General features: G+C 36.7%; 2 protein-coding genes and 1 non-coding gene across 3 annotated transcripts in view; 2 read left to right on the top strand and 1 right to left on the bottom strand.

The window, feature by feature from the left end:
- The first annotated feature begins 425 nt into the window (after positions 1-425).
- On the top strand, positions 426-6,061 carry snrnp48 (small nuclear ribonucleoprotein 48 (U11/U12)). Its single transcript, XM_067600421.1, has 9 exons — positions 426-684; positions 1,489-1,602; positions 1,839-1,899; positions 2,564-2,644; positions 3,741-3,923; positions 4,146-4,267; positions 5,387-5,496; positions 5,591-5,707; positions 5,823-6,061. Exons 1-9 carry the CDS (start codon positions 538-540, stop codon positions 5,905-5,907), a joined length of 1,020 nt encoding a protein of 339 aa, XP_067456522.1. The 5' UTR covers positions 426-537; the 3' UTR covers positions 5,908-6,061.
- Positions 6,062-8,524: 2,463 nt separating this feature from the next.
- The window catches only part of zgc:113232 (uncharacterized protein LOC541546 homolog), a 42,878-nt gene continuing 27,027 nt past the window's right edge, over positions 8,525-24,375 (top strand). The window contains exons 1-10 of the mRNA XM_067600419.1: positions 8,525-8,854; positions 14,006-14,090; positions 15,441-15,506; positions 15,623-15,795; positions 17,421-17,564; positions 18,178-18,231; positions 18,356-18,409; positions 20,540-20,593; positions 21,126-21,179; positions 23,742-23,795. Coding sequence (XP_067456520.1) covers positions 8,834-8,854; positions 14,006-14,090; positions 15,441-15,506; positions 15,623-15,795; positions 17,421-17,564; positions 18,178-18,231; positions 18,356-18,409; positions 20,540-20,593; positions 21,126-21,179; positions 23,742-23,795 — 759 coding nt within the window. The 5' untranslated portion in view covers positions 8,525-8,833. The remainder of the gene's footprint in view (positions 8,855-14,005; positions 14,091-15,440; positions 15,507-15,622; positions 15,796-17,420; positions 17,565-18,177; positions 18,232-18,355; positions 18,410-20,539; positions 20,594-21,125; positions 21,180-23,741; positions 23,796-24,375) is intronic.
- Positions 14,777-14,848, bottom strand: trnap-cgg (transfer RNA proline (anticodon CGG)). The gene has a single exon. It is a non-coding gene; the product is annotated as a tRNA-Pro (tRNA).

Here is a 24,375-nt window from a genome sequence, read left to right as displayed (position 1 = left end):
GAGTAACTTTCAGAATGTCCTGTCTGACTGTATATACTATAAACAATGTATAGCCTATCTATCCTGGCATTATGGTTATGTTGGTGTGGCCTTGACAAGCTGTTTATCTTTTTTTTTTTAAATGAAAAACATTGTCAGCTGTGATTAATAAACTATAACAGAAAAAATGGCTTAACTGATACATTTTATTTCAAAAAATGAAGTTTAATATAATATAATATAATATAATATAATATAATATAATATAATATAATATAATATAATATAATATAGTATTACCTTATTTTACTATTTAACTGAATATAACGTAAAGGTTTTTATTTATCCTGAATTCTTGCCACAACACTTTCCAATGAACATTCTGTCAATTAATAGTAGACTGCAACTACCAGCATGCATTGCTGCTGCTTTCCCGCCGACGCCCTGGCACACGTCATCAGTCCGCGCGCTGAACATGGCAACTGCAACTGCGGGGAAAACAAAACACTGATGAATTTGCGGCAAATTCTCCGCTGATTTGGAGTGAAAACGCTGAAAATGTCGGACTCATTAGGAACAGAAACCCTCCAGGATAGACTGGACCGTCTGCGGGAGCTGACAGAGTTCACCGAAAGCTGCAAAAAACAGCTAGACGATATATTTGAAACGTTGGGATGGTCGCTAGACTACAAGGACTACAAACAGGTAACGTTAACGGTTAGCTTTTAGTTTTCAGTTAAAGCAAATAATAATAATCTGAGGAGTGATCGGAGCATTTTCCTACTTAAATGAATTATCATATTTAAACGTGAAAGCAAACGAAAGGAAAGCGTCGTTTCCCAGTTGTTGCCGAACCGACAGGAGACGAGCTGTAGAGATAAAACGATATTAGTTACCGTTAGTTAAGCTTTTAAATCTGTTTTTCTGACAGCTATAATGATTCATATTTAGTCCGAATTCTGTCTAGACCTGCTGCAATTAGTCATTTAATCGATTAGTAGTCTACTATCAAATTAATTGCCAACTTTTTTGAAAAGCGATTAATTGTCTTGAGGTTTTTTTTAAGAATGAATAGATAAAAAAAATATCTGATTCCAGCTTCTGAAATGTGAATATTTTCTGATTTATTTAGTCCTCTATGACAGTAAATTGAATATTTTAAGATTGTGAAACAAACAAGACATCTGAGTTTTTATGGACCAAACAGCTAATCGATGCATTGAGAAAATGATCAACAGATTAATCAATAATGGAAATAATCTATTGCTGTAACTAACAATTATTTTCATATTTTATCAATTAATCTGTTAATTGTTTTCTTGATTAAGAAAAGCAGTGAATTCTCACATTTTAGAACCTAGAATCATCAAATATTTGGTGTTTTTCCTTTGAAAAATGACTTAATCGATTATCAAAATAGTTTTAGTTTCTTTTGATCAATTTATCGTTAAACTCTTCAGTTTGTCATTTCTCTCCATGTTATTCATCCTCTATTTATGTGTTTTTTAGGAAGCGATGGAGCAGTGTCCTTACGACCCTCACCACCGAGTCCCGGTCAGGAGCATGGAGAAACACAAAGCCTCCTGCAGCCTCAGGAAGATGGGCTACACAGCTGAGGAGCAGGTAACACACACACACACACACACACACACACACAAGGCTCTAGATAAACAGGAACAAAAGCAACGCCATTAAGACACATCAGATGTTTCAATTGCACAGCTGCGAGGTTGTAATTCCAACTTCCGTCTGTATCAGTGAGGACAACAACAGACTGCACATGTGTCTTTTCATCCATGACATGTAAACAGCAAGAATTTTAGTGTTAATCATTAAAAAGTTGCATCAATCTTTTGCAGGAGGAGATGTCTGACCCTTCAGTCTGTTACCAGAACAACAGTATCAGAAGCTTCACAATGGGTGAGTCACTACTGGAGACTGTCACAGTAAATCACTGCTCACCTTTATGATCCACAGTTCAGCTATGAAAGTCAGATGTTATAGAACACTGCCTCTTTTTCCATTTGTACGAAGAAACTTAAGATATTATGATGGTTACTTTTGAGAAATTCATCCATTCGACTCCAAACAACATAAAAATTTTAACCACTGTGGTGAAATATTGAGGTTTGCTACAAAAGCTTTTAAAGCTCCAAAAGTCAGCTGATCAGAGTCGGAAAAGTTCTGGAAAATAAGAAGAAAAGAAATATATAAATATATAATTTTTGGTTGTCCTCGTTGTTTTTGTTTTTGCTATTACTGAGTCTAAAGATACCTTTTAAAGGACAAACATTATTTCAATTATTAAGGGTCTTTTGAGAGGTTTATTATAGAAAAATACAAGCACCTACCTCCACCTGTCACCTGGCAGTCAGTTCTCTTTGGTGAAGTTTTTAATTTTTTATCTTTATTACAGGATGAAACACCTTAAAGAGAATCCTGATAAGAGGAAAGTGATGTGACATCACGTTTATTTCAAGTTGGAAGTTAAATTTCTTTGTCTCTGGTTCGAATCATGTCCGTCGCTCTCCAGAAAACACTTGGTACATTTCCCGGTTGTCATCCTGTCACTTCCTTCCTGCAGACAAATCCACTCAACACCAAGTGATCCTGCAGGCGAGATCTGCTGCTCCGCTGATGAGGATGGAAGGAGTCTTCTGGCAAGGTACCGGCTCAGTTTGACACGGTTCAACTCTTTTCTCTGTCGTTCTGTTGTATGTTATCCTGAGCCACACAGTGAGAACTCAACTGTCAGAGCACATTTAATTTTACATGCCAGGTGCGAGGACAGACCACTAGAGGTCACTGTAGAATTAAAAACTTATAAACTCATCATTAAGCTCATCTGCCTCCAAATTTGAACCCCAATAAATTAGAAGATTCTATAATTCTTCAAATAATTCTTATTCTGGATTTTCACTTTTCTTCATGATCACATTTGTGCTGACGTGTGTAATCGGTGTGTTGTGTGTTCTGTTTTCAGCGACAGGGGTGAGTATTAGAGAGGAACTGGGCTCTAGAAAGTTCTGCTGCTCTGGTTCAGGCTTGCCTGATTACGTGCAGTATCCTTTAACGCCATATCCTTTCAAACCACAGGGCTGGGCTGAGGGACACACACACACACACACTTTTCCCTTTACGTGTTGGGGAAAGGCATCATATATTCAGATTTGTCAGTTCACTTCAATGCTGATTGAAGGAAGTGGTTTAAATGTAACGTACAATATATTAACGTCACGTCCTCTTTCTGTGAAATCCACTACTTCAATGATCACATACTGAAAGGACTTTTACAATCAATATTATGTTTTCTGTATTTCTGTGTAAGAAAAGGAGCTTAGATCAGTCCATTTTGTACATTTTAAAGCATAGAGCATGTTAAATAACATAATATCCACTTATCCACTCTGAAGCCTCAGAGTCATTTCACTTTCCCAAAAAATAAGTAACAGGACTTTTTGTATAATCAGATTTGTCTGATTGTTTTGTTTTTGTGCTATGAGTGTGATTGTGAGAGCTGCTTTGCCATTTAACAAAGAGACAGACACAAAGTTTAAGTGTTTCTGAATCCATCGAGCTGCTGATCTGATGAAGATGATCAACAACAGTTGGACTAGTATCAGGGCGAGGAAGGAGGAGTTGTGTTATGACCATCTAAAAAATAAGTGAATGATGAAATGTTTTTGATTGATGTGTGTGTGTATATGTTCACGTCCCTCAGTCATTTCTCAGTGTTTAAAGCCTCTCTGGTCGTCCATCAGGTCAGTACTCCGGCCAGCCCGTCGACGTGCCTCAAAGCCACAAGCGAGCCGTGTGTGACCTCACCGTCGCTGACCGGTTGGCTCTGTACGATCACGTGGTCGGCGTCCTCAACAGACAGAACGAAGCCGCCGCCTCCAGCAACGACGATCTCTACGTAGATTTGGTGTCCAAGCTCCAGAAAGGTAAGAGCCCACCTAACACCAGAATCATGAAATATTGTGTCAGAACATCTGTAAATAAAGGTTTTACTCATTATTTGAATCTTCCATATTTGCTGTCAGTACACAGATGCAACTGTCTTTTAAACAATACATTTTGCTTTAACTTTTGATGAAAATAGAGAGTTTGGTTTCTCCCTCAGCGTGGTCCTTTTAGTAAACTAGTTTGTATGTATTTGTGTGTAGATGAGGAACAAAATGAGCCAAAGACTCACCTGGAGCTGATGGCAGAGATGAGGGACTACAAGAGGCGGCGTCAGTCCTACCGAGCCAAGAACGTCCACATCACCAAGAAGTCCTACACCGAGGTACGAGTGAGCCACAGCAGGATGTTCGCCTGGTTTTCTACCCATAATCCCTTCTATTTGTTGGAGGACTCGGACGCACGTTTTCAGACGCCTGCAGGCTTTTATTTGTTGCCCTTAGAGATAAAACGGCTCTGTTATCTTTAGTGAGGGAGCTGGGATGGTAAACTAGAACCACCACAGGTATCTAAGACACCTGTCAGTCAAGCTACTATGGACCAAAACATCAAGCAAATGTTTAATGCAAACATTCAAGTCCCTCATAGCGGCTCACATTATCCATCAACTTTAGACTGAATTTTCCAAATCATCACATCATTCACATGAATTTTACAGCTGGAAAGCTACAGCAGCTGAAGGAATCAAGAGGTTAGATACAGGAAATAAAGGCACTGACCCTCTGCCTTCAGAGGTCAAAAGTGCATTTACTGTCTTTGCACAGTTGTACGGTACAGAATTTAAGGTTATAAAATGTCTTTAAAGGTCTTTATTTTTAATTATGGTAGGTGTTCAATTTTGAGGCGATGCTGAGATGCATCAGAAATATCTGTCCGGATCATAGACATATGGACGTAGTTACCGTGACGTCACCCGTTGGTTTCTGAAGAGCGGTTTTGAAGCTCAAAGTGAGCCGCTCCGACCGTCGCCATCTTGGCAGTGCGTGACGCTGCCTAACTCCCAGCCAATCAAAAATGGGGAAAGAGGCGGGCCGAATGGCTGAAACAAGCCACCTAGCGGCTGGCGGACCTGTCACTCAAAGCACTCGCTTTTGGAGCCTCGAGTGGCCATTGAAGGAACTGCAGTTTTTGGCACTTCTGCATTGGCTTCGTTTTACAGCCCCAGAGGTTGCCGCTTGGTCTGGATGAACTTATTTAAATATAAAATAACAGTTCTTAAAGGAAACAAATATAAGGGATTAGATAGAAGGGATAAGAGTTTTGAAAAGAAGAAATGTTAAATAATTAAATGGGATGTTGGGGAAAATGTGTTTGGGTCGGTTGACCAGAGCAAATCCTATACTGGAAACACTGGTGATCCAGATCATCAGTCCTCAGCAAAACTGTTTCCTGTTTAAATGAGGCAAAAAATGTTTAATGTTGTTTTATGACTTTGATTGTTCAGGTGATCAGAGAGGTGATCAACGTCCACTCAGATGAGCTCGCCAGACAGTGGAGAGACGAGAGAGAGGAGGAGGACGAGGAAGGAGGAAGATCTGAACACTCGTCCCACAGGTACAGGAAGCGCTGTGACCTCTGACCTCCTGATGAGCAGATATTGAAGTTTGTTTAAGGGCTTGACAACGATTATTATTATTATTTCTGTCAGACGTCGGTTGGATGAAAGGCAGTCAGCGTCCTCAGAGTCCCATCACTCCCACAGCAGACGCCACCGCAGCCGAGAACGAAGCCACGACAGAGAGGGCAAGAAGAAGAAGAGGAGGAGGTGAGGAAGGACAAATATAACAACCTGTTCTTTTACAATAACAGAATCAGAATCTGATGAAGAATTATTTTTAGGGACATTTTGAGGATAATTTTGGCTGTTTGGATGTTCGCAGGGATTCCCGGTCGCCAGACGACTACCACCACGAACGAAAGAAGAAGAAAAAGAAGAAGAAAGACGAGAGGGAGAAGGAGAAGTGATAGTGCAGGATCAGCGTTAACAATTGTCAGATCAGATGAAGTTAAATGTCATCGGGGCCTCAACTGAACAAAAGATGTGTCAGAATTTTAAATTTAAAACTTGGGGGATTTTGGGGGGAAAACAAATGTAAATAAAGTTGTCCAGAACCAACAACATGAACATTTTGAGCTTATTTGTGCATCACAAACACCATTTTAACATATGAAATTTCTATTTCCATCATGTTTTAATACAACTGCTCTTCATTTGTTTTATAGTGTTTTTACAGTGTAATTATATGTTTGCCGCTGGGTCGGTTGGGAGCGGGTTTCAACTAAAGACTACGTGGAATGTTGGACAGGAGTGTCATAGCTGCCACAGTTTACCACGGGGTCAAAGGTCACCCTGTTCTGGGCCTGATTTTTGCTGTGTGACTGCAAGTGTTTACACAGGATTCCTGCAGACATTTAGAAACTCTGGAGAATATTTTAATTTGAGATTTTTGGTTTCTGTGGTTTGGAAAAGTTTCAAGATGCTACTCAAAATGTGCATCATTTTAAAACCCGAATGATATTATTGTGTAGGGAAATAAACAAAGAACTTTTTATAATGTGTGTAAGTTAAGTAAAAGCTGTAGCAAGTAACAGAATCTTTAACACTTAAGTATTTTGACATGATAAATATGAGTCATGCTGAGTTATGAGCAGAAAATATATGATTCAGAAGGTTCAAACTAGTTTTATGGCAGATTTCTTTACAGTTTAGTTACATGTGTGTCAGAATAAACTCAAACTCTTAGTTCAGATCAGAACATCGTTCAGCTGCTTCATTTAAATAACATTTAGATTTTGTTCTTTGTACTGAAGTTTTAGTATATATATATATATATTAAGTATATATAAGTTCTATTTTCTAGTTCAAATTATTTCATCCATTTGTGTCCTGACTGATATAAATGACAACACAGCAGACAGACAAATTTTAAATGTGTGAAATCTTTGGGTAACATGGTTTTGCTAAAGATTTGTTCTAATATAATGAAGATTATTTTAAAGAGTTTGTTGCTCAGTGCAGAGTTTCATCAAAGCAGCAGAAACATTTGTAGGATGTAATTTGAGCTTCAGCTAAATATTTCATTTGCAGCCTCTTGTGAAGTGTAAAATATTGTCATGTTGTAAGTTTTTGCTTTTAGTCCCTTGTTTTATTTAATTGTTTGTAGGATATCACTTACACATATGAGCATATTTCAATGAAATGTGATGGAAAGTTTGGATCATGTTTTTTTCTATTCAGAGTGTTTTTAAGTGATGTCTTCACATTGTGAGATGCATTTTTGACCATTTTCACATTGTTTTCATGAACTACTTCACTGTAAAACATCATACAGGAATTTAGTGGAATCAACTAATATTTGGTCAATATATAATTTATATAATTCAAGTTTTATTTCAATACTTTTTCAGAACTCATAAGGTCTTCTGACTTGAAGTGTTTTGAGTTGAAATAAGTTGAATGAACGGCTGAGAGTTCACTCAACTTTCCCGTCATGCATTGTTCGAAAGTTAAAGTTCTCGTCTTTTTTTTTAGTTTTAAGAAAATACACAGTACCCGTCAAAAGTTTGGAAACAGCTTCTTATTCAAGGGTTTTTCTTTATTGTTACTATTTTCTACATTGTAGAACAAAACTGAAGACATCAGAACTATAAAATAACACATACGGAATCATGTAGTAAATGAAAAAGTGTTAAACAAACCAAACTTTATTGAAAGTAACGATGGACGGTTGTTTCTCTTCACTTAGCTGAGCGGTTCTTGCTGTAATAAGGATCCCTGCGTTGCTGTCCACCAACACGACCTCGACACGACACAACAGATGATCTCAAACGCATTAAGAAGACAAGAAATTCCACCAATTAACTTTTAATAAGCGAACCTGTTAATTGAAAACCATCCAGGTGACGACCTCATGCAGCTGGTTAAGATATCGCCAACAGTGTGCAAAGCTGTCGTCAAGGCAAACAGAGGAATCTAAAATATGAAACATATTTTGGTTTGTTTAACACTTTTTTGATTACTACATAATTCCATATGTCTCATTCCATAGTTTTAATGTCTTCAGGATTGTTCTACAATGTAGAAAATAATAAAAAATAAAGGAAAAACCCTTGAATGAGTCGTTGTGTCCAAACCTCTGACCTGGTTCTGATCCTGGTTCTGTACATGATGGTAAGTTGCTGTATGTCTTTAATACATGTTAACGTAAGTCATGGTTGTTTCTGTTCATAACAAGTGCAAACCATGAGGGTTAGTATTGAATTCAGTCCCTATAGCTGTAAACTCAAATGAAAAACTGACTCCTCAATTTAAGAAAATATGAATGACAAACAAATTTAATCTGAGCAGTTCCATAAATAAACATCTAAATCCATCAAATGAAGATAAAGGGGTTTATACAACATGCAATATTTAGTCAAGATAACTTTTGGGGATGTTAGAAGAACTGTTTGTATTTGTTGACTTAACCTAAAGTGATGTATGCATCCTAAATGTTAAGACAGTATGTGCTCTCGTCACATGAAAACAATAATCTGGGCTTGAAGTTAGATCCTCTTTGACCAGAAACCTGCAGAAATGAACAACTGTTCTCATGACCATCCATCCCGGTCTTTCTCTGCTGATACTGGATTCTGTCTCAGGTATTTCTCACCCTGTTGAGAAGCAGAGATAGAGAAGACGAGAAAAAAAAAACCCGTCAGCGCCTGGGAACCTGAGGGCTCCTGCAGAGGTAGAGAGAGGACAGACAGGAGTCAGGGGGGAACCATCGGACTGATCATGCTGTGAGAAGAACAGCTCAGGGAAAACTGGTTGTTTTTGTCTTCATCTGAAATCCTGAAAGCGTCCTGAGCAAGATCTGGTCTGGTCTGAGGAGACTCACTCTGCAGCAACATGGGAGCCTCCAGTGATAAGGTAAGTGGGGATGGCCTGGGTGGGCGGCTGCCCAGCGGCCCTGAAGGTCTGGGTTTTAGGGTCGCTGATAGGACCAGAGGAAAATACTTAATTACAAGTAAAAGTACTGCATTTAAAATCCTTCTTAAGTAAAAGTATAGAAGTATTACCAGCTAAATTTACTTCTTGCTTTGTAGAAAATCATGCTGTGAGTGATATATTAAATACATTTAACAAAGTACACTATTAATGCTGATGAGTCAATGCATAAGCAGCAGTTTATTGTAGCTGCTCGAGGTGGTTTGAACTGCTTTGAAAGGGTCATAAGATAAATCTGAGGGGTCTTGAGATGATGGATTGGGTAGGAAGGAAGGAAGAAAAAGCAAAGTGCTGCATAAATTTGACTTTATTTTGCAGAACTTTTCTGTAATCTTTTGCATTTTTGTGAAATATTGGAGAGTTTTACCTCTTTGGACGTCATTTGAGGGGAAATGTCTCTCTGGTGGAACTGCTAACAACACATAGACGTCTGAAACATGATAAAGAGACACAAATACTCAAAAGGCCACAAGCCAGAAAGTTTGGGACAAAGTTTTAAGTTTAAACAGAGATGATGGAGAGAAGAGCAGTTTCTGTAAAAGTATTGTGTGTTGGTTGTTGGTAGGTTTGTAGTTATAAAATGGGATCTATTCAAATACAGCTGTGTGAAATGGAACTAACAGTATATGAACATTTGTTTTGGCACTTAAAATATGGTAAATAATGAATATCAGGCCTTCAAAAACATGAAAGTGCCTTAAATATGAATATATGAGTTCTTCATTTCCACATTTATACATGACAATGTTTTCTTTAGCTTCTTTTCTTAGATTAAGTTGGTGTCTTGTGGCCTTTAAGCTGCAGTGTCAGAGAGGCCTTTAAAACCCATTAATTGAAAGCTTATCAGTATATTTTTACCTGTATAATCCACTGCTCCTATTACCTGTTTCATTTCCAGTATTAACCAAGTTAAACTCCCTTTATATATCATAAAATATCTCTATATTTGATCTTGAAAAGTATTAAAACCCAACTCTACAGACAGCCTTTGATTATTAGAGAAGAGTAAGAAGACTTCATATTATTTATATAGATTAGAGCATATTTTCTGTTTAGGACTTGGCTGGATGTTTTCATGAGAACAGTCTGCTGAGGAGCTGCTGGTCATTGTGGTAAATAAGAACGCAGATTTTTGTCTATGTTGGTCTTCAGAAAACACAAAACACATAATCAGTCTGCTGCTTCTGGCATTTTTGAGGGTAAAGTAGAAACATGAAAGCCTGATCTGAAGAGGAATATTTGTGTTTATTTACTGACTTGTATGAAAAGGAGCTCATCGTGTGGACTCAACAATTTGCTAGACAATAAGCTAAACCCAACTAAGAAAATTCAAACTTAATTCCTAAAAAAAACACAACTTCAACTGGAAAACTACATGTGGTTGCAATTTGGTAAAAATACAAGCTTAGGAATTTGTAGCAAAAAAATTAGGTTGTTGCTTTTTATGATGTGTTATAAAAACTTTTGTGGTTTCTTTAAAAAAACAAAAAAACAACACAAATATCCATGAGAAGATGCTGAAAATGAAATGAAAGCGTCTCACCTCACTGGCCCAGAGGTCCTGCAGGTCAGGTCGACTCTCTGCTGCTGTTAACAGGTTCCTGCCAAACTAACCTGCAGCGGCTGCTAGAGAAAACAGTGAAATGAATATATACTTTAATTATTTGAAGAATTGTGGCAAAAAAACGTTCATGTTGAAGTGCAGAAGAGTGAAAATATTTCTTAATTTTGGCCAAATATTGTACAAATCAACATTGTATATATTTGTATTTGTTTTCTTCCTGTTTTTTTAACCGTCCCGTTGTCTTCCCATCAACCATGCAACTTTTCTCCTCCTGGGTCAATTTTGACTCAGGAGGACAAAAGTCCACAGATGCTATAAATTTTTAATAAAACACCCAAAATTCAATGAAAGTAGTGATTATTACTTTTACTTGCGTGTGTGGTATGGAACCATCCATGTGATTTTCAGACAATTAGATGAAAGAAATCTATATTTCTGATATAAAAACATTTGAAAATGGGTCAAATTTGACCCGAGGACAACAGGAGGGTTAATTGTTTAGGGTAATGACAGCATACACTGCCTCTGCTGCATGTTTCATTTCAAGGATTTTTGGGCTATTTTTTGACTTTAGTACCAAGCTGACAGTAGAGAGATGACATGAAATGAGGGAGGAGAAAAGACAGGATGACATGCAACAAAGGCTCCCGATGCTCCAGAAGCGAACCAGAGACGTTGCAGTTCACGGCTCCTTAACCACGAGGTCATCAGGGCATCACATCTTTGCTGCATTTTTACTAAGCGAAAAGAGCCTAATAAATGTCTGCTTTTAAAAGTAATCAATCTGGATTCAGTTAAAAGTAGAAAAGGAGACTCTTTGACAATTAAGAGCTGAAATATTTCAGCTTTCCGAATTATCCAAAATACAATTTCTGTGCAAACTCCAGCTGTGAGATTTCAGATAAAGTATCACACAAGGAAACTGTATTTACAGTCAGTTTTACCCTCATAAACTCACAGTTCATTGACCTTGCGTCCACTGTGCGGCCGTTCCAGCAGGGTTAAATGTTCAGGGTTTTCTTCGGCTGCTGTTCAGGCTCACAGTGAAACTTCAGGAATGTCAGATGAGTCTGAGAAGAGCTCGGCGGTTTTCATCCTGACAAAGAAACCTCTCAGTCTGTTTAATTCTCACCCAAACACCAGCAGAGTCTCATCTGACCGACTCAAATCCTCCTGAGCGTCCTGGAGGGTGTAAAAAATGAATCTCTTAAACAATGATCTGATCCTCGCTGACGCAGCGGGGTCAGCCCTGAGGTCAGGAGGTCCATCAGTGAAAGCTTCACTCCTGTTGTTCTTCTGGTGCCAGTTTAGGTAAAGTCTGATTAAATTGTTGTTAATTCCCTGCAGCATAAAGACCCGTACTGATGCACCTGTCAGGTCAATATGACAGGAAGACGCCCGTAGACCTGATTCATCATGGCTGCACCTAAATCTGAAATTATGATATCATTTAGGTCCAAAATCAAAAAAATGTATATACAGAGGGTTAAACATCTAGATATAAAATACAGTTTAGAACATACGGGAATATGTTTATAATTATTTAATATTTGTTATCATTCAGCACAAAACTAGGGACAAACTATATGAGCAAACAGGAAACAATAAGACAGAAAAACAAATAAAAATGTAAAAACAATAAAGCAAAATATGAAAATAAATGAATTTTTATATAAAGCCATGAAATAACATAAACTAAGAATCCACATTAGTGGTTTTCCTGTTAAACATTTTTTAGGCTTCACAGACTAATGTGAAAATAAGATTTCTAGTTTGGTTTTTAAATCTTCCAAATAAAAGTGCAAAAACAAACATGTAAACTAGGTGTATTTTATACACTTGAACAGGTTTTCTTATCTAACAATTATTTTCATTATTGATACATTTATGTAAAAATGACTAAAACAATTAATCGATAATCACATAGTTGCCAATTAATTTTCTGTTGATAGATAGATAAATCGATTAATCCACCGATTGTTTAAACTGTTTCAAATGTGTTTAAAGTGTTTAGTCAGTCAGAGTCAGTGAATGAGATTTGTTTTGAGATGTACATACAGTATGTTTTGTAATGCATGTTTATTGTGGTTATTTTATTCCAGGTCAGTGTTTTCAAGTGTTCTTTTATGTATTTATTATCATTATTATTATTATTATTTAAGTGTCTTTGCTGTGACATGTCTGTCTTTTTTGCAACAAATCCTTTAATCCAAGTTTTATGTTGACAGTAAAAGAAACTTGACCTTTCACCTTTAAATGAATTTTGTGTATTTTATACACTTGAACTGAGAGTTTTCCCTTTTGTAAGAACTATGTATGAAGTTGCCTCTCCTGTTATTTAGACATCATCAGTGATGGAAAGTAACTAAGTACATTTATTCAAGTTCTGTATTTGAGTTCAATTTTGAGGTACTTGTACTTTAGTTGAGTATTTCCATGTGATGCTACTTTATACATTTCAGAGGGAAATATTGTACTTTCTACTCCACTACATTTATTTGACAGCTTTAGTTACTTTTCAAATGAAGATTTGACACAATGGATAATATAACAAGCTTTTAAAATACAACACATTGTTAAAGATGAAACCAGTGGTTTCCAACCTTTTTGGCTTTTGACGTCTTTGGCTTTTGACGTCAAAAAGCAGTGTGTAGTCGGGGTCACATTTCACATGTCTATGAGTTGTTAACAGCTCCACCAAATAGTGATTTTTCCCTCTAAACTTCTCACATGCTTTCATTTCAATAAATGTTCAAATGATCCAATATTTCAGCAAAAATCAAAGATTAGAGAAAAAGTCCAAAAACTGAAAACAGATTTGTGTATCAGAACTTTGTTTTTTCTTCTTTCCTCTCCCATTAATCATCTTACGACCCCTCAGATTTATCTGCTGACCCTTTGGAGGGGCCCGTCCTTCACACTTCACATAAAATCAGTGTGTAGTTGTGTCTCCTTGTCATGTTTCAGATGTTTCACAAAAATGTAAAGATGAGAGAAAAGTTCTGGAAAATTAATCCAAATTTATATATCAGAACAAATGATCATCTCACCACCCCTCAGATTTATCTCGTATAATAACAATAAAATGCTGCCTGATTTTCTGCAAGTACTTTTACTTTTAATATATTTAATACTATAAGTAAATTTACCTGGTAAAACTTCTGCACTTTTATTTAAGCAGGATTTTAAATGAAGGACTGTAATGGAGAATTCCTATATTGTGGTATTTCTGCTTTTACTTAAGTAAAGGATCTGAATACTTCTCCCACCACTGGGCACCATTAATATCTGTAGTCATATGCAGTTAAAGATAAGAAACAATACAGGACTTGATTAAACTGATTTGACAAAATTTGTATAGGACAAGTTCACAGTTTTTCAAGTGTCCAGAGCAGGTCAGAGAGTTTTCGAGTCGACTCCTCTGCTCTGTTCTGGTCTTCATACACACTGTGTGATCTGCTAGATGGTAGCTATTAAACATTAACTGTTGTGTTTTCGTTCCCCTGCAGGCGTCTCTCCTCTCGGGGCTGCTCGTGTTCATGCTGTGTGTCGTCTCTTCTGTCTGTCAGGATGAATATTCTGGATACAACTCAGGTCAGAGCTGCCAAACACAAACACAAACGTTTTCACCTTCAGCTCGTCCAGACAGATTACATTTATCTATAATTAACAGTTTATAAAATAGATTTTCATTACCGCTTTACAGAACAATAAAAAGGAAACAGTTGAAGGAATTAAACTATGTTCCATTTGTAGGAAACAGTTATATTCGTAATTAAAGAGAGAGATGAATAAGATAAGATCCATCACAATTTACCAGAATTTGCAGATTTATTTGAGATTTCTTAGTCTGATTAGCAGCCAAAAATGAAACCAAAGTATTCATTTTTGGAATAATCTGAAACTTAAATAAACTGCTAAGAATATTTTTGCTGCTGTTACCAGCAAATGTTTGCTATTTTAATTTGATAATTGGATATTTTGAAGGAGAGTAATTATACACACATCACGTACTGTGGGTATTATCTTCATTTTGACCTGATGAAGATCTGAGTAGGGTTGAAAAACATCCTGTAAATTCTCTAAATTCCGTGGTTTGGCATAAGCGTTCAGGCGTTACTGTTTTTTTCATAACTGGCTATTTATCATCATTAAGTTCTTCATTAATCAGTAGTTCCTGTCAGTGTCTGTTGTAATCTTTGTAAGATTCTCTTTCTACTCATAATCGTAGATGTAAGAGTAACATTTATTTTTTATGAGATGTCTTGTGATCAAAGTAAGGGCTCGTCCGGGAGTTGAACCCGGGACCTCTCGCACCCGAAGCGAGAATCATACCCCTAGACCAACGAGCCACTTACATATTAAAGGAATTTTCAAGTGTGTGTTAACACAACAATCAGGAGCCCAAATGAAAAGTGAAACCTGTTTTTCTTGCTGTAATCGTTCCTCCTGTTCATACTGACCATTAGAAGATCCCTTCATAATGCACTTACCATGGAAGTGATGGAGGACGAAATCCACAGTCCTCCTTCTGTGCAAAAATGTATTTAAAAATTTATCTGAAGCTAATATGAAGCTTCAGCATCCAAATGAGTCAAATCAAGTAGATATCTTTCAACATTACAGTCTTTTTAGTGCCAAAGTCCCTCTTTTTGTTACTATACTTCCACCACAGCTCAACAGAGAAACACTGTCCGAGGAAACACAAAGAGGGAATTTGATGCTAAAAAGACTGTAAATGTGTCAGATATCCACTTGATATGACTAACTCAGACTGATGAAGCTGAATAGAAGCTTCACATCAACTTTTAAATGCATTTTTGCACTAAACGACTGTGGATTTTGGCCTCCATCACTTACATTAAAAGCACATTTGAAGGATCTTTTAATAGCCAGTATGAACAGATCCTTTAAGTAACTCTCAGAATCTGTGTATCTGTGCAGGTGAGGAACACACCTATGAAGGGTCCGTAATCGACCACTATGACAGCTCAGCCTCTCCTCAACCAGGTGAGCAATCAATGTTCATTTATGACTGTTTATATGTGACCAGAACAGTTTTGTCCAAAAGTCTAAACTGTAGCACAAATTTAAAAAAAGTCTCATCGTCCTCCTCCACCCATCAGAGTATCCTCCCGAGCCGACTCACAGCTACGACGTGGACCAGCAGCCCGAGGTGGAGGACTACGACCCCTACGGAGCCGCCCCCACCCAGGTCACCATGATCACTGAGGAGGCCTTCCCCTACGCCACCACCACCGAGTCCCACTACGCCAAGGAGGACACCGAGACCATGGAGGTGGGACTGCAGAGGGGTTGGAGGTCTTTACTGGGATCAGAGCAGCTCTGTTTAATTTCAATCATGGTCCATTTAGTAGCTGTTCTGGAGCTTTTGATCATATCACACAACCTGAGTTTGCCAAGTTGTCATTAAACTGTAGATGAAAATTTCCAGTAGCTGTTTCCAATGTCAAGACTTCACTTTAAACCTCATTTTAATTACACTTTATTACATTCTTATGGAGGTAATAATAATGAACTTTACATTAATTAAAAGCTCCCTGTGTGTTGGATTTGTATGTAATTAGTTCATCATGTGACCCGCCTGAGTTGGACGTCTCTTGATACCACTAGAGCTGCCAAAGTCAAAATTTTTCAATCCTGCACACAAAGGCTTTAAGAAGTTATCCAGTTTATCCAGTAACCACTTATTTTTTCAGATTATACAACTAAAAACCTGCAAACAACTGCAGATTCTGACCTTTTTAAATGTGACTGAACTATTTATGCCACATAGACGGAGCTATCATCTCTCTGATCTCTCTCACAGATTTGTGTGTAATTGAAAAGAAAAAGGGATATATTTAGATAATTGTTGCAAAAAATATTGGAATAAAAGTGCCTTCAGTACATTTTCCACATCACGCTGTAATCCATTCGCACACCCCTTAATGTACATTCAGTCTCCCTTAAATCTCTGAACGTTAGGCTCCAAACATCCTTTAATCTGATTAGGGGACAGGCTGCTCTGAAGATAATAAAACAATGAAATAGCAGACTGAGGAGGTTACGCAACATTTAGGGCTTCACTCTTAATGTTACTTATTTTATGCACTTTTCACCACAATGATAATATGAAAAGTTGAAGGGAATTTAAAGTATACAATTAAGGAGCTCTGATACATAATGAATGTAAAGTGAACTTGCAAAAACAAAGTGAACTTGTTCAGATAGAGAGTCAATTAAAAAAGTCAATTAAGGCCTTACGCTACGTCCCATTTTTGTTGTTTTTATTTCAGAAAAGTTGCATATTTCCAAATGTTAGATGAAGAATGGTATGAATGTGTATAGCACAGTGACCTACCTCTAATTCACCAGTTTGGAGAGTCTGGTTGGAAGAATCTAACCTGGTAGGTCATAGCACCTCAGACAGCGAAACACCCAGCGACCATGTAGGAGGCTCCTGGAGGAATTACACTGAACTAAAGCCTTTCTAAGATAATATAAATGCAACTATTAAAGACATTAAGGGCTATAAATCAAAAGCTGTGCTGTGATATACCTAGGGAACACTGAGATTATACAAAGAAGAATTTATTTTGCTTGTAGCCAACAAAAAAGCAAGAAAATGGTATAAAACTGACCCTCCAGGCAAAGAGAAATGGTTTGAGATAGTTCTGAAAAAAGAGAACAAATACATGAGTATTCCTTGACTACTATTTGTCACTTACACTATAACTATTTTTTATAGTGTAAATGTGCTCATGCTGCTGTTTACAGATCTGAAAACCCCAGAATATTAAAGTACAAAAATAGAAAAAACAGGAAATCTCAACCACAACTGGGTGAACTTCAAAAAACAGGATCTCTGCAATGTGTACAGTCCACAGTGTGTATTTTCATGCTGTTATTGTTGTGTTTCAGGTGCCATATGAGTACCCTCCTGCAGGCCCTGACACAGGCTCCTCTGAAGAGTCGGGGGGCGACTCGGCGCTCGGGGAAGTGGGACCGACAGAGTGCGACTGTGAACCCGGAGAGCCCGGGTTCGCTGGTTTTGCAGGACCAAAGGTACTGACTGATTTCATCACATCAGAGTCACTTTATTCTCATCAAACACAACTGTTTGTCCTGCTGACAGCAATAAAGGCCAGTATGAACGCCTACAGGGAAGATAATTACACTGACCGGCCTGATGGAGGTGCTGTTATTCTCTGTCTGTACTAGGCTTCATCTCCTGCATCAAATTCAGTTTGACTTGCTTTACTTGCCTTACTGCTGCCTTAAGTTTGTTAGAATATCATCAGTGTCATATTTTATATCATATTACAGTATCATATTTTCGTTAAAAGCTAACTATTGGCCTTTAAAAATGCACAGGTCTTGGTACATATGGCAGCACCACAGTATGTGGTTGTTTGAACTTTTTGCTCCATTAGCAAGAACACCTGAAAATGTTTATTCCAGAGTTTCATGTATTCAAAGCTAAGAGTTTAAGAATAACAAAAATGAAGATTTCCGTTTAAAACTCATTCAAAAAAATCGATATCACTGCTTTTACACACCAGGAATTAACTAATAAATTACAGGACAGTTATTAAGTGTTTGTTTTGATTTGCAGTTTGTTGCAGTTTGTGTTTTCTGAATCTGTTGCTCATTGATTTAATGTTTCTGTTGCTGTCAGGGATCCAGAGGTCCGCAGGGTAAAACTGGTGAGCCAGGAGCTCAAGGCAGAGAGGTAACACACTAAAACGTTATCAACACTTGTTGATGTATGAAGAGGAAAAATGAAAAAGCTGAACGGCTGGTTTCCTCTGCTGCTGAAGTGTTGATTGTTTTTTTTGTGTGTGTGTTTTTTGTAGGGTTACAAAGGAACCAAAGGGGTTCAAGGAAGAGGAGGTGACGCTGGACCAGTGGTGAGTGAATCATGTTACAACATTCATACTTAATACTGTCATGCATGATGACTCATACTGATAGATATACTTGCATTAAAAATGTGCACATAGTCACAGTCCTGTTATAGCAAGAACAAATGAAAGTTAAAGTAGAATCTGAAAAATATTGAAGGAAATGAAAGTGAAACTAATACATCAGAGTCAAACAAAGAAACGAAAGTAAAATAAAAGTAAAACCAGGGAAGAAACACATAAAACATAAACATTTTATTGTTTTTACACTCAGAATGAGGGCACAACACTGTCAAAACTAGATTTAAAAAAACAATCTCATGATTTAAAATGAAACATAAACATAACATAAAGACTTTGATTTAAAAAAAATGATAGTATCCATTTGTATGTCTCATGTAAAGCATTTTGAACAGAATTGGCAATTGAGTTGAAAGATGCTATACAAATATATTTGTAAAACCAGCTAATGTATATAAAATACAACTGAAATGTTTTTAATTTTTAATTTTTTGAGTAAGAAAATTACAATTTTAACTGAATTTGATCAAAGAAATTTGAACTTTAATGATTTTAAAATTTACTGAAAAATGTATTCAACATATATATTTAAAAATCATCCATTATTAAATGTTATTAGGGCTCTGTATAGTTTTAAAATGAGATCGGTGCTGATACCTGATACGAAAACTACAGTATATTTTTGTCAATACTTCACTTTGAGGAATCATAACATTTTTTTCTTCAGAACACTTTTTTTCATTTAAAGAAGCCAAAGTTCACAATTATCAGTTAAACTTTGTTTAAACATAAACAACCAAACATGAACTTTGTCTCAATAAAATACAAATGATGATTTAAAGTTAACACAATTGGAAATCTGAGCAAACGTTTGATGCCAGCACTGTTTTCAATACTTAACACATTTTGGAAACATATGGGTTTGTACCAAAAAGAATTTTTTTTTAAGTATTATTATTATTATTATTGTTATTACGTATCCCTTAATATAACTTTTTTCTTGATACCAGTTGCTGCTTCCTAACACATTCAAAATACTGCACAACTCCTAACTTCTACTATTATAAAAATATAATACAAATACTCAACTCAAAATCACCAACAGCAAAAATATTAAAACTAGTCCTAAAATAAATAAGTCTAAACTGAAATAACCAATATAACTAAACTACCATAAAAATTAAAAAATCCCAAACTATAAAAACCTTGTTGTGAGTGTTTTACTAACTGAATGTCAGCAAGAGAACATAATAAAACAATGTACTATACATTTCTCTGCCTTTCTTTTGTTTATTTTGTTTTTTTATTTGTGATGTACCGCACATGTAAATAAGACATAATAACAATATGATATATTGAATGAAAGAAGGAAACCAATCCACACACTATAAAGGCTATTTACAACACAATATCAGTACAAACAAATAAAAAATACATAAAAAGCAAACAAAAATAACCAATGACAACAGTTTTATAATGTATACATTTACAAACACGCTGTGTTATATATTCTCTCTAGAGTGCAGTGTCCTGTTACATTAAACCAGTGTGGGATGGATGGTTTTATTCTGTTCTTTCCAGTTGAGCTGTTGAAATAAGTCGTTTTGAGTATTGTGTGATACAAGATAGTTCAGAAAGGATCCAGTATTTTATAAAACTTGCAAAGTTTGTTTCTCAGAGTTGCACAAAAGGCTTCATTGGGGATCAAATATATTACATTTTGAATCAGTTGCACAGTAGAAGGCCTTCAATCAGTAATCCACATTTACAAAATACACTCATAAGCACAATAGAACAATATTTATCAAAGATGTGGAAAGGGAAATTCCTCTTTAATACCCAAGATGCATGCCTTTGGGCCTAGGCATAGATAAAACCCTCAGTATCTTATTCAAATCACTTTGCATCTTACTTTAAATATTTCAGAATTTCGGTATGAAAAAAACCACCAAAGAACCACCAAAAATCACAGTGAATCAGGGTTCCTTCTGAATTTTTACATTTATTACACAAGCTTGAAAATGCACGATTCATGTCTGGATGCTGGTGTTATGTGTAGCTGATGTAGTATCTTGTATTGCATCTTGTTTTGACCTTTGACCTCTCGTCATGCAGGGCGATGTCGGACCTGAGGGAGACGAAGGAGCTTCTGGTTTCTCTGGAGCCATGGTGAGTTTAACAACCAGTACAGATCACCAGTGATAATCAGCTATAATCAACTGTTCATGTCACATGAAAACAGGGTCAAAGTTTGTTTGTAAAGTTTTTAATTTGACAATTAACAGAATGTGAAAGCTGCTTATAACTCTTAAAAATGCTCTCACGATAATGTTCATTTCAACTGCAACTATTTTGATAATTGATTAACTGTAATTTTTCAAGCAAAAAACAAACATTTGCTGGTTCTAGCTTCTCAAATGTGAGAATTTGATGCTTTCATTATTTATATATAATAGAATGTTTTTGGGTTTTGGGCTTCAGATTGTTGCTCATTTGAACAAAATGAGCAACTTGAATAAATCTCCTTGGAAATTATAATGTGCATTTTTCAGTGTTTTCTTATATTTTACAGACAAAACAATTAATTGATTTAATTAAGAAAATAATTATCTGATTAATTGGTAATTAACTGGTTACTTGCAACCCTACTTAAACACAAACACAAATCAAATTAATCTCTTCTTTTTTTTATTTTTAACAGGGAGAACCTGGACTTATAGGAGACCCTGGGGATCTGGGAGAGCTGGGTCTGAAGGTAAACACACACTCACTAGACACACTGGCCCCCATTTCCACCTGGTATTAACATATGATCTGTATCTGGATACATTATCTGGATAATGACATCCGATCAATAGGTCTTTGCTTTTACACCTGGTATTAAAATGCGTTCTCGGAGCTGGTGGACATGACACATTCCAGGTCGAGGAAAATGCTGCTACGAACTTGCTTTAGCTGGCAGGAAGAGGCGGCACTATTTGACCTTTCAACATACTGAGCTGATTCCTTTCCTATGAACGTGGTCACACTGTACTTTACACCCACTGAGATCCGATCACAATGTGAGCCTGACCACCTCCAGATGTGGTCTGACTGATCTGATTGAGAGCATTTACATTAACTTGCGTGTTTTTCCTTATCCAATAACATATCAAGATACTAGGGGTGTGCCCGAATACAAATATGTTATTCGGCAAAGCACAAATTGTGGGTTTTTCGCAAATATTTGTTTCATAAAAATATTTTTAAAAATATTTGTTTTTGGGAAGAAAAAAAAACCCATGTCAAATACCAGCACACAGATCAGTTAAATCGCTATTTCAGTGTCTCTCCTCTGCTCCGCTGTTACGTCTATCAGCAGGTCTCAACGAGGGGAGTCACATCCACCCGCTACATGATGCACATTTCCTTATTTGGACGTTCCCCAGAGATAAAGCTGAGCTACTGACACAAGCAAAGTGCTCCCAAGGGACTCTCTATAACCTGTTGTTCCCCTTCTGCTTTCCACAAAGTTAGGTTGTAAAAATTAGGCACTAAATGAAAAGTACAAAGCAATAATTGCCTTTGAAGTTCTTCCCTACACGTTACATAGTGTGTTGTCTCTTTGTTGTGGGTGTATAAATAGGTAGACGTCTGTCTGCAATGAAGTGATGAATAAAGTTTTAGCTCAGTAGTCAGCACAGTCATTTATCATTTGGGAGACTCCAGTTCGAGACCCGGTGTGGGGACTTCCTTCGTAAGGTAGTTTATTCATGAGCACTTATTGTTTCCTAAATTAAAAAGCAAAATAAAAACAAAAATAAAAACTCTTGCCACTTTTATTCGAATACAAATACAAATAATTTTGCTGCCTCAACAAATACAGATAACAATACAAATACTGTGCTCTCTGCATATCCCTACTAGATACAGATTGCATTTTAATACCAGGTGTGAATGAGGTCACTGACTGTACTGACCAGGGGTCCATTTAAAAGCGACTTGTTTGTACAGTCCTCTCGCATGCTCATGAATGAGAGTCGCAAGTATGGTGTCTCTTTTGATTAGTTAAACGTGTCAAAATTAATGCGAGAGGAAATGATCTCATGTTGCAAGTTGTAGCCTGCGTGTTGCAAATTTGGTGAAACGGAGGATAAACTCAGATTAAAACAGCAAAGACAAGTTACCTGACTTTAATGTGAGTCTGAATCTGCACAGCGTGGATGCAGTGAACAGAACTCAGTGCTCTGTAATAAGCATATTTTTACTAAAAACTTACTTTAGAATTATTATAGGATTATTATTCCTATAGAGTAGACATCAGCAGTGACATCTAGTTCCCTCTATAAAGTCTGCTCCTGCCTATCTAGTTTTTTGATAACAGATCACTTTATTTGACTGATGAGTAGAAATCTTTTCAAGCACATCAAATTGATTTGTATATTCCCAAATAAGAAAATCAGAAAATTTGCCTGAAAGGGCTTTACATCAGTCTGTGCATCATTAAGCTCCCTCTGTCCTCAGGGAAAACTCAGGGAGATTAGTAACTGTCTGTGAAAGCACCTGTCGACCTGTGTGGCGGTGCAGTCGGTCTTTAACTGTTGATCTAGATGTTGTTCCTCTACGTTTTGGAAATCACCTGGAGTTTTAGCTCCCATAGCAACCGCTTTGGCCCACAACCGGGCGTCATGGTGGCTGCTTCACGTCATCAACAACCAGGTGGATGGAGGAGGAACAGGCAGACGCTGCAGCTGTTAAACAACACGTAACAACGATGAATTACAGGACTAAACCACCTGATTAAACTGCAATTACGCCATAAAAAATAAACATTTCTTGTCATTGCAGCTTTTAATTCCATCTTTCTTTGAATGAATTATTTACAAAACACTGTGGAAAGAGGCTTTTCAAAATTACTGGACTTATAACTTTGTTCCTAGATTTTGTTGGGCCTCTTGGTTTCAAACATTTTACAAAACATTTCAGTTCCATTTTTTTAAGCTGAATGAATCAATATTTATATTTTAACTACGGATCTCATGTTGTGACAAACCTGCCTCTGCAGTTCCCTGCAGCTCTATGGATCCTTTTAGCTTATCTCAGACCATTTATTTAGTTTTATGGCCCACATGTTTATGCATTATACATGTTTTGGCTCTCTAAGTGGCCAAAAAAAATCAATTAATTCAATGAAAATGTTTTTTTTACAGGTTGTAAATGAAATCCTTGATTGTCTAATTATTACATTTTTATTCCTCCTCCATTTCTTCATCCTTTCACCAGTTCACCAACATCATGAACAGTTCATTTTTGAATCATTATCTCTTCCTGTTGGCAGGGTGACGTCGGTATAGAGGGACCCAGCGGAGGAGTCGGAGCTCCTGGTGAGACTGTAAGGAAACACGACTCTCTCTCTCAACTCTGTGGTGGAAACATCTGGACTGTTTGTCCTTGTCATATCAGAAATGAACTCTGCTGTTAACTGCCCTGAACATCAATCAAACTTTATTTGTATATCACCTTTCATACAGGTTTGTGACAAGCTGATTTATTTGTTTGTTTATTTAACAGGGACGGTGCACATTAATAAACATTGCTGTAAATGTGCCAGAGTTAGCCAAGAGGCTATTTTTCATCTGTAGACAGATGTTACAGAGTCACTCTAAAAACAGAATATGAAAATGAGATTGAAAGTTACTGATGTAATTTATAAGCATGCAGAACAATTCATAAAATGAAGAAAGAAGAACATATATAATATTAATAAAAAACACCATTCAGGACATCCTTAAAACATGCAACGCAGAGACTCATGATACAAGATATGCAAGACAATAAATACATGAAGATATTAATGTTAATAGAAAAGTAGATTGAATAAAACCACATTGAGCTTCATTGTTAGACACTGACTAGAACATGCAAAGCAGATGCACAGATACAAAAAGCATGCGCAGTATGTAAATTACATA

The sequence above is a fragment of the Thunnus thynnus genome, chromosome 10 (genome assembly GCF_963924715.1).
Source record: "Thunnus thynnus chromosome 10, fThuThy2.1, whole genome shotgun sequence".
Taxonomy (NCBI): Eukaryota; Metazoa; Chordata; class Actinopteri; order Scombriformes; family Scombridae; genus Thunnus; species Thunnus thynnus.
This window is presented reverse-complemented; position numbering and strand designations above follow the sequence as displayed.